At 47.0% G+C, this 8972-nt stretch overlaps 1 protein-coding gene across 1 annotated transcript; it reads right to left on the bottom strand.

Annotated features, from left to right (window-relative positions):
- Nucleotides 1-902: 902 nt before the first annotated feature.
- On the bottom strand, nucleotides 903-8788 carry LOC309337238 (kyphoscoliosis peptidase-like). The gene is made up of 5 exons (XM_081853998.1): nucleotides 8570-8788; nucleotides 7313-7421; nucleotides 4738-4855; nucleotides 1933-2103; nucleotides 903-1573 (listed from the first exon to the last, which is right to left on the bottom strand). The coding sequence occupies exons 1-5, from the start codon at nucleotides 8666-8668 to the stop codon at nucleotides 1462-1464; spliced, it is 609 nt and encodes a 202-aa protein (XP_081710124.1). The 5' UTR covers nucleotides 8669-8788; the 3' UTR covers nucleotides 903-1461.
- Between the last annotated feature and the right edge of the window lie 184 nt (nucleotides 8789-8972).

Below are 8972 nucleotides of genomic sequence, written 5' to 3'. Positions count from 1 at the left end.
ATTCGACTGTACAGTGGAACCTCGGTTGTCGAACATAATCCATTCCGGAAGACTGTTCGACTTCCGAAACGTTTGATAACCGAAGATCAATTGCTGGTCGCCATTTTTTTTTTTTTAATGGACTTCCGTTCGACTTCCAAGGCACGTTCAAAAACAGAAGCATTCGCTTCCAGGTTGTCAGCATTCGGGTTCTGAAGTGTTCGGCTTCCGAAGTATTCAACAACCGAGGTTCCACTGTAATGCTTTTTATAGAGTGGGACTGTAGGAAGCACTGAGGATGAGTCTATGGAACCAAGTGGGCAGCAGCCCCAGGAAATTTGGGAACCACTGGCTTAGAAGTCCAGAGTATGGTACAGGCAATCCTCGTTTTGCGTAAGGGTTTAGTTCCGGACCTCTGTGCAGGTCAGCAGACTGCATGTAAGCCCTTTTCACTCCTTTTTGTGATGTCTATATGACATTTTAGGGCTATTTCTGGGTTTGGTGCCCTGCATGTGAGTAATGTGAGGAATAAAATCAGATGAGCTTATGACAATAAAACTCATGAGAGTTTAGCATATTATGCTTGTCACAAATACACACACACACAACAAATGAAAAGAAAAAGCCACATGTTTTAACTTTATTCTCTTCTTTGAGGTTCTTAGAAATGTGATGAGATGCTACTTGTAATTTGTTTTACATGCAGTATTTCTTTTGAACAACATAACACCACAATGTGCAACTTACCTAGCATAAATGTGTGGTCATGTGTCATTTAAACCTCTTTTTAGGACTGCCATAATTACTTCTTGACTTTACCTTACTAGATTGCCCAAAACACAAGTTGGCCCTTGTGCGTCTGCTTTATTAGGGTTGTCAACTTACTAAAACTATGTTTAAAAAATACAGTATACATTTAAATGTGACATTCTCGCTTTTGGCTTGAGAAACTTTATTTGAAAAGCATCACTCACGATTACAATTAGATGGTATAGCAATAACTGCAGAAATCAGTTTCTTGCACAGTAGCAATTATTATTTGCTGAAGTAATAGTTTTGTAATGTTTAGCGACATTACAAAACTATTACTTTAGCATATAGATCACACCAACTTCATACAAAGAGAACAATGATTGTACATACTATGATTTGCCGATGCAGGGGGAAAAGAAAATACATAGCCGACTTAAAAATAAAAATCTATTCATAAAGGATAACCCAGGTTTCCTCAACCTCTGCCCTTCAGATGTTTTGAGACTATGATTCCCATCATCCCTGACCACTGGTCCTGCTAGCTAGGGATCATGGGAGTTGTAGGCCAAAAACATCTGGAGGGCCGAGGGTGAAGAAACCTGGGATAACCAGAGAGTGAGTTCAGCATTCTTTCTGCTACTAACACAAATTGAGTAATCATGAATCGATACATTAGAGAGAAGTGATTATTTTTGAAGGACATCAAATTACATACTAGGTGTATTATATTCAAGCTGCTTCAGGTGTCGATTTCTGCTTCAGCAGCTGCCACTCATCCTCATCAGGGAAGTGATTCTTCCTAAACAGAGCAGGACTGGTGAGGAAGTAAAACTCCTTATAGCTGCAAAAGGAGAAGGTGGAATAGTGCCGTATTTCAAAACATTTCCTAAATCAGCATCAGGGTCAAAAAGGCAAAGCTATCTAAGGATGAAGCTGGAATAATTCTAGGGCAAGTCAAACAAAATCATAGTTTAGCATGCTGAGAATGAGCCATAGCAAGCGTCAGCTTCACACGCGCCCTACCGTTGTTCATCAATCAGTCATTTATTGTGTTTGACTAAAAGCCCTTACACATTCAATTACAGATCCAGCATGTCAATTAAAACCTGTTAAAATAAATCCAACCTCTGAAAGCAAAGGAAGCAAACTATACTTGTGTGCCACACTCTTGGCTGGGCCTTCTGTTGCCTAACAACATACCTGAAGGTGAACTTGCTATAGGAGTCATCCACATAACCACTTGCCCATGTGCAGTCTAGAAGATGCCACTTTCCATCAAGATAAACAGCATTCCAGGCATGGCGGCTCTTCCCTTTAAAGTCGTCATTTCTGCAGCTGCCTACCAAATATTTGCATTGTATCCCTGCAACTCTGAGGGATAAAGAAAGACATTCAGGAACCCCATAGTTGTCATAGTTTGAAAGTGTAATGCTGGTGGTCAACAAAAGAGGTTTGAAGACTCTCTCAAGGCAAATCTAAAAAAATGTAGTATAAACACCAACAACCGGGAAACACTGGCCTGCGAGAGCTCGAGTTGGAGGACAGCCTTTACCAAAGGTGTCATGGGCTTTGAAGACACTTGAACTCAGGACGCAAGGGAGAAATGTGCTAAGAGGAAGGCACACTTGGCAAATCCACACCGTGATCAACTGCTGCCTGGAAACCAATGTCTCCATTGTGGAAGGACGTGTGGATCCAGAATTGGCCTCCACAGTCACTTATGGTCTCATTGTTAAAACCATGTTTATGGAAGACAATCTTACTCAACTACGAGCCATCGCCAAAGAAGAAGAAGAAGAAGTCAAGGGATTGTGGTTGCTGTCACTACTTTTTTTGACTGGAATAGTATTAGTATTAAGTAAAGTAAAGGTAAGGTAAAGGTACCCCTGCCCGTACGGGCCAGTCTTGACAGACTCTAGGGTTGTGCGCTCATCTCACTCTAGAGTCCGGGAGCCAGCGCTGTCCAAAGACACTTCCGGGTCACGTGGCCAGCGTGACGAAGCTGCTCTGGCAAACCGGCACCAGAGCAGCACACGGAAACGCCATTTACCTTCCCTCTATAAAGCGGTCCCTATTTATCTACTTGCACCCGGGGGTGCTTTCAAACTGCTAGGTGGGCAGGAGCTGGGACCGAACGACGGGAGCTCACCCCGCCGCGGGGATTCAAACCGCCGGCCATGCGATCGGCAAGTCCTAGGCGCTGAGGTTTTACCCACAGCGCCACCCGTGTCCCTAGTATTAGTATTAGTATTAATATATATTAGTATTTATTAGTATTATTATCCGACTGTCATGTGTGGAAGAGACCCATTAAAATCAAGTTTGTCATTCTCCATTGAATTCAATGAATCTACTCCAACTTGATACAACTGTACGTATGCATTTTTACTTCAGCATTCATAATATAAAATAGCGGGAGAGGGACCTGTGGTTCTCTAGATCAGTGTTTCCCAACCGGTGTTCCGCGGCACACTAGTGTGCCGCGAGACGTTGCCTGGTGTGCCGTGGGAGGGCACACTCATTGAAATTAGAATTAGACTTTTGCCCCCCGCCCGCCTTCAGAAGAGGTCCAGGACCTCTTTGCTCCCCCCTGCCTGCCTTCCCGGGAGAGCGGAGAAACGCAGCGTGTTTCTCCGCTGTCCCGGACAGCTTTTGAAGGCAGGCAGAGGGGAGCAAAGACTTTCGCCCCCCGCCCGCCTTCAGAAGAGGTCCAGGGCCTCTTCTGAAGGCGGGCGGGGGGCAAAGGTCTTTGCTCCCCCGTGCCTGCCTTCCCGGGAGAGCGGAAAGTCTTTGCTCCCCCCCTTCAAAAGCCGTCCGGGACAGAGGAGAAACGTGCTGCGTTTCTACGCTCTCCCGGGAAGGCAGGCAGGGGGGAGCAAAGACTTTTGCCCCCCGCCAGCCTTCAGAAGAGGTCCTGGACCTCTTCTGAAGGCGGGCGGGGGGCGAAAGTCTTTGCTCCCCCCGCCTGCCTTCAAAAGCCGTCCAGGACAGCGGAGAAAGACGCTGCTTTTCTCCGCTCTCCCGGGAAGGCAGGCAGGGGGGGAGCAAGGACTTTTGCCCCCCGCCCGCCTTCAGAAGAGGTCCCCCCGCATTCAGAAGAGGTCCTTTGCCCCCCGCATTCAGAAGAGGTCCTGGACCTCTTCTGAATGCGGGCGGGGGGCGAAAGTCTTTGCTCCCCTCTGCCTGCCTTCAAAAGCTGTCTGGGACAGCGGAGAAACACGCTGCGTTTCTCCGCTCTCCCGGGAAGGCAGGCAGGGGGGAGCAAAGACTTTCACCCCCCGCCAGCCTTCAGAAGAGGTCCTGGACCTCTTCTGAAGGCGGGCGGGGGAACAAAAGTCTTTGCTCCCCCCGCCTGCCTTCAAAAGCCGTCCAGGATAGCGGGAAGCGCTTCCCTGCTATCCCGGACTGCTTTTAAAATGCTGGCGGTGGGGAGCAAAGCCTTTCGGCCCCCGCCAGCCTTCCTGGACCTCTTCTGAAGGCCGGGGGGGGGGAAGGCTTTGCTCCCCACCGCCAGCATTTAAAAGAGGTCCCTGGAGATTTCCCTATAGGCTTTCTTCTTGCGAAGCAAGCCCATAGGGAAATTCATCTTGCGAAGTGCCTCAAAAAACGGAAAACCCTTTCGTCTTGCGGGTTTTCAGTCTTGCGAGGCATTCGTCTTGCGGGGCACCACTGTATATATAGTCAATATAGGCACAGAGTTAATTTTTTAAACATTTTCTAATGGTGGTGTGCCTCGAGATTTTTTTCATGAAACAAGTGTGCCTTTGCCCAAAAAAGTTTGGGAAACACTGCTCTAGATCAGGCTTCCTCAATCTCGACCCTCCAGATGTTTATGGCCTACAACTCCCATGATCCCTAGCTAGCAGGACCAGTGGTTAGGGATGATGGGAATTGTAGTCTCAAAACATCTGGAGGGCTGAGTTTGAGGAAGCCTACTCTAGATCTCCCATCACCCTTGCCAAGTAACAACTGCTTCCCATGATGGCTGGGGGCAATAGGATTTACCTGCACATTTCTTCAAAGAGTCGAGCATATCCACTACAAATAGCCTTTCCTGACTGAAGGACATCAGCTGGCTTATAAAACGCCTTATCTCTGTTACGGTAGCCTTCCACATCATATTCTGGAGAAATAAAGACACTTGTGAAATGTCATCCTTGAGTCTGCAATGCTCAGTGAATGAGGGGCTGCAACAACCTCACACAAAAGGCTACAGTGGTACCTCAGGTTACATACGCTTCAGGTTACATACGCTTCAGGTTACACACTCCGCTAACCCAGAAATAGTGCTTCAGGTTAAGAACTTTGCTTCAGGATAAGAACAGAAATTGGGCTCTGGTGGCGCGGTGGCAGCAGGAGGCCCCATTAGCTAAAGTGGTGCTTCAGGTTAAGAACAGTTTCAGGTTAAGAATGGACCTCCAGAACGAATTAAATACTTAACCCAAGGTACCACTGTATTCCATTCCACACGTCTGCTTGTCCTATCCCATACCTAGGAAGCATGGATCCGAATGGTTTTCTGTTTCCCCTGCCATTTTCCCTGGGAAAGCCCACACTTTAACACTGAATCAGAGCAAACATCAATCCGCAGAAAACCCGATGGGTGTTTGCTCTGATTCAGCAGTAAAATTGGGTTTTCCTGCGGGAAAGCAGCAGGACAAGTGAAAGTCTGGATGCATCTTCCTTGGTTGGCCATCAAAGCCCAATGTGTTACTGGATATCTGCTAGAGATCTGGATTCATGGGGGCAGGGCTGTGATCAGTGCTGGATTTATGTATAAGCTACCGTATTTTTCGCCCTATAGGACGCACTTTCCCCCTCCAAAAATGAAGGGGAAATCTGTGTGCATCCTATGGGGCGAATACAGGCTTTTGCTGAAGCTTGGAGAGCGAGAGGAGTCTCGCTCTCCAGGCTTCAGGAAGCTATCAGCAAGCCTGGGGAGCCGGCGGGAGTTCCCGCAGGGCTCCCTAGGCTGCGGATAGCAGCCTGCTGCCCGGCGCGTGAGCGCCCTGAAGCAGAGCGCCCCCGCTTCAGGCAGACATTGGCCAGCCCCACAAGCTCAGGGGACAGCAGGGAGGCGCAGCGCCGCCATCCCGCTGTTCCTCGACCTGGTTTGGGGGGGGGAATAAAGGGGAAAAAATTCCTTTATTCCCCCCTCAAAAAAACAACTAGGTGTGTCCTATGGGATGGAGCGTCCTATGGGACGAAAAATACAGTAAACAAGCTACAAGCTACCTCAGGATAAGAACTTAATTCATTCTGGAGGTCTGTTCTTAACCTGAAACTGTTCTTAACCTCCCGCTGCTGCCGCCGCGCCACCGGCGGCAGACGATTTCTGTTCTCATCCTGAAGCAAAGTTCTTAACCCAAGGTACTATTTCTGGGTTAGCGGAGTCTGTAACCTGAAGCGTCTGTAACATGAAGCGTCTCTAACCTGAGGTACCACTGTATAGCTTAGCACCCCACTCTCTTGGGGGGCCCGAAAAAAATTAAAGGAAAAACACAATTGGATGTATATTTCCAAATTATAAGATAAAAAACAAATAAAATAAAACCTACATACAGCCACAGTGTTTTGTGTTGTGTAGGCTCCTATGATGTAAGTCATGGGCCCCACCTGCTAGCCTGCTCCCTAAAATATCACTGGTTTGTTCATTTCTATATATAGGGTGCCTACATTCTGCTATTTATAATTATTAGATTATAAGTCTTTGTAAATTGTGTTTCTAAAGGAACTTTTGTTATTGCCAAATGCCAATGTGTTTGCATTATTAAGTTTGTTATGAATAAAAATCATTTTAAGTTAGAGCTGAATAATTATTTCACTATTAATATACTTCTTCTTAATTGTATTTCAGTTCAACAATTACTTTGATAAATTACATATTTTGTTATGTGCAAATGGCTTTAGATACCTATTAGGTCCAATTGCCATATACCATATATTCAACACAAAAAGCAGCAACAATTTGTTGTTGACAAAGGAGAGCTGGACATATACAGTGGTGCCCCGCAAGACGAACGCCTCGCAAGACGGAAAACCCGCTAGACGAAAGGGTTTTCCGTTTTGGTGGCGCTTCGCAAAACGAATTTCCCTAAGGGCTTGCTTCGCGGGTTTCCCCCCCCTTTTTTCCCCTTTTCCTAAGCCGCTAAGCCGCTTATCAGCTGATCCGCTGATAAGCCGCTAAACTGCTAATAGCACTAATCCGCTAAGCTGTCAATGGGCTTGCTTCGCAAGAGGAAAAAACCGCTATACAAGGAGCCTCACGGAACGGATTAATTTCGTCTTGCGAGGCACCACTGTAAAGGGCCCCATTGCCTTCAGGAGCTTAGGGTCTCGTCAGACCTGAATCGGGCCCTTCTTCTGTTGATCCGGGACTGTCCCGGGAAAATAGGGGCACTTGGAGGGTCTGCAGACTGCTGGAGAGCTGGACATATAAAGGGCCCCATTACCTTCAGTAGCTTAGGGCCTCATCAAACCTAAATCCGGCCCTGACTTTGATACAGGCTGATCTTTAATTTCTGGGAGCTGTTTAGAGACAGGGGGACCCCAACATGCAAAAGGTGACACCCCCACCTACCAATATGATGGCAAATCCACATCCAAATCGCTCGCACTTTCTCCAGGTCACTGTGGGCTTTCTCGTGCAAGACACTCACCAGGTTTTCCACGCTATCCTTGACATTCACCTGTTTCACAAAAGGAAAATAGATTCAGGAGCTGTTGACATGAATAAGGAGTACCCTGTTCCTTTTTTCTGTCTAAGCCTGACACTTGTTTAAAGAAAATGTGGGGTGCGTTTTTACAGGCACTTACAAGAGGCTCAGTCTTGCTGAACTCAGTGGGGCTACTCAGTGAGTAAAACTGCACAGCTGGTCAATTAAATGTACCGTATGTGTTTTAGCTGATTGATCAATTAATTTCTTAAATTTGACAAAAACTTGCCCCTGGGTAAAAAGTATTCTGAAAGATGCTTAAGCTTTCCTTTTTCTTGGGTACACAGGTGTACACCTGAAAACAGGTGCTCTGTTGTGTTAGAACATGTGCAAGACAGGAGCACGTTCTTTCGTGACTCACAATGTTCTCCATTGCCTCCTATCAAGAGAGCACACTTGAAAGTACAGTGGAACCTTGGTTCTCGAATGGCTCAGTTGACGAACAAATCGGAACCCAAACGCCACAAACCCAGAAGCTAAATGCTTTGGTTTGCAAACTTTCTTTGGAAGCCGAATGTCCGATGTGGCTGTCGGCTATTGTTTCTGGAGAGCCTGCAGCAATTGGAAGCCGCGCCTTGGTTTTTGAACGTTTCGGAAGTCGAATGGACTTCCGGAATGGATTACGTTCAAGAACCAACGTACCACTGTACTATCAAATTCCAAATCCACATGAAAAAACGCTCAGCATTCTAGCAAATTCTTTAGGTAAAGGTAAAGGGACCCCTGACCATTACGTCCACTCATGGCCAACTCTGGGGTTGCAGTGCTCATCTCGCTTTATTGGCCGAGGAAGCCGGTGTACAGCTTCCGGGTCATGTGGCCAGCATGACTAAGCCGCTTCTGGCAAACCAGAGCAGTGCACGGAAATGCCGTTTACCTTCCTGCCGGAGCGGTACCTATTTATCTACTTGCACTTTGATGTGCTTTCGAACTGCTAGGTTGGCAGGAGCAGGGACCGAGCAACGGGAGCTCACCCCGTTGCAGGGATTCGAACCGGCGACCTTCTGATTGGCAAGTCCTAGGCTCTGTGGTTTAACCCACAGCGCCACCTGCGTCCCTAAGCAGATTCCTTACAGGACTATAATTCCACACTGTATATATCACAATAAGAGATAGCATACCTTCAATGCATGGGCATCCAATTCCTTAAACTGCATCAAGTCCATCACTACCGATTTCCCATCAGATTGTTTCAGAGTTAATCCCTGTTCTCCTTTCATCTTGAAAGGCTACAAAATGGTTATTCTTGGGATGAGACAATATGTACATTAAAACATATATTGCAACGCCCACCATCCCTGACCCTTAGCCATGCTGGCAGAGACTGATGGGACGACAACACCATCTGTTTGGCCACAGATTGCCCATCCCTAATATTTTATTTTTATGTCAGTGTGACTGCCATAGCTGCCCTTATAGCAGTGGTGGGGAACCTGGGGCCCTCCAGAGGTTGCTGGACTCCTATCAGGCCCAGCAAACTTGGCAAAGGGATGATGGGAGTTGCAGTCCAATAACCTCTGGAGG

This window comes from Podarcis erhardii, assembly GCF_964252035.2.
Source record: "Podarcis erhardii genome assembly, chromosome: 2".
NCBI classification, from domain to species: Eukaryota; Metazoa; Chordata; class Lepidosauria; order Squamata; family Lacertidae; genus Podarcis; species Podarcis erhardii.
This window is presented reverse-complemented; position numbering and strand designations above follow the sequence as displayed.

What these genes read in the sequence shown, in the direction of transcription:
- LOC309337238 (XM_081853998.1), bottom strand. Translation starts at nt 8,668, where the DNA reads ATGAAAGGAGAACAGGGATTAACTCTGAAACAATCTGATGGGAAATCG. An exon ending in TGGATGCCCATGCATTGAAG is followed by an intron (nt 7,422 to 8,569) that starts GTATGCTATCTC and finishes TTTGTGAAACAG; the next exon opens with GTGAATGTCAAGGATAGCGT. An exon ending in GTGGATTTGCCATCATATTG is followed by an intron (nt 4,856 to 7,312) that starts GTAGGTGGGGGT and finishes TTATTTCTCCAG; the next exon opens with AATATGATGTGGAAGGCTAC.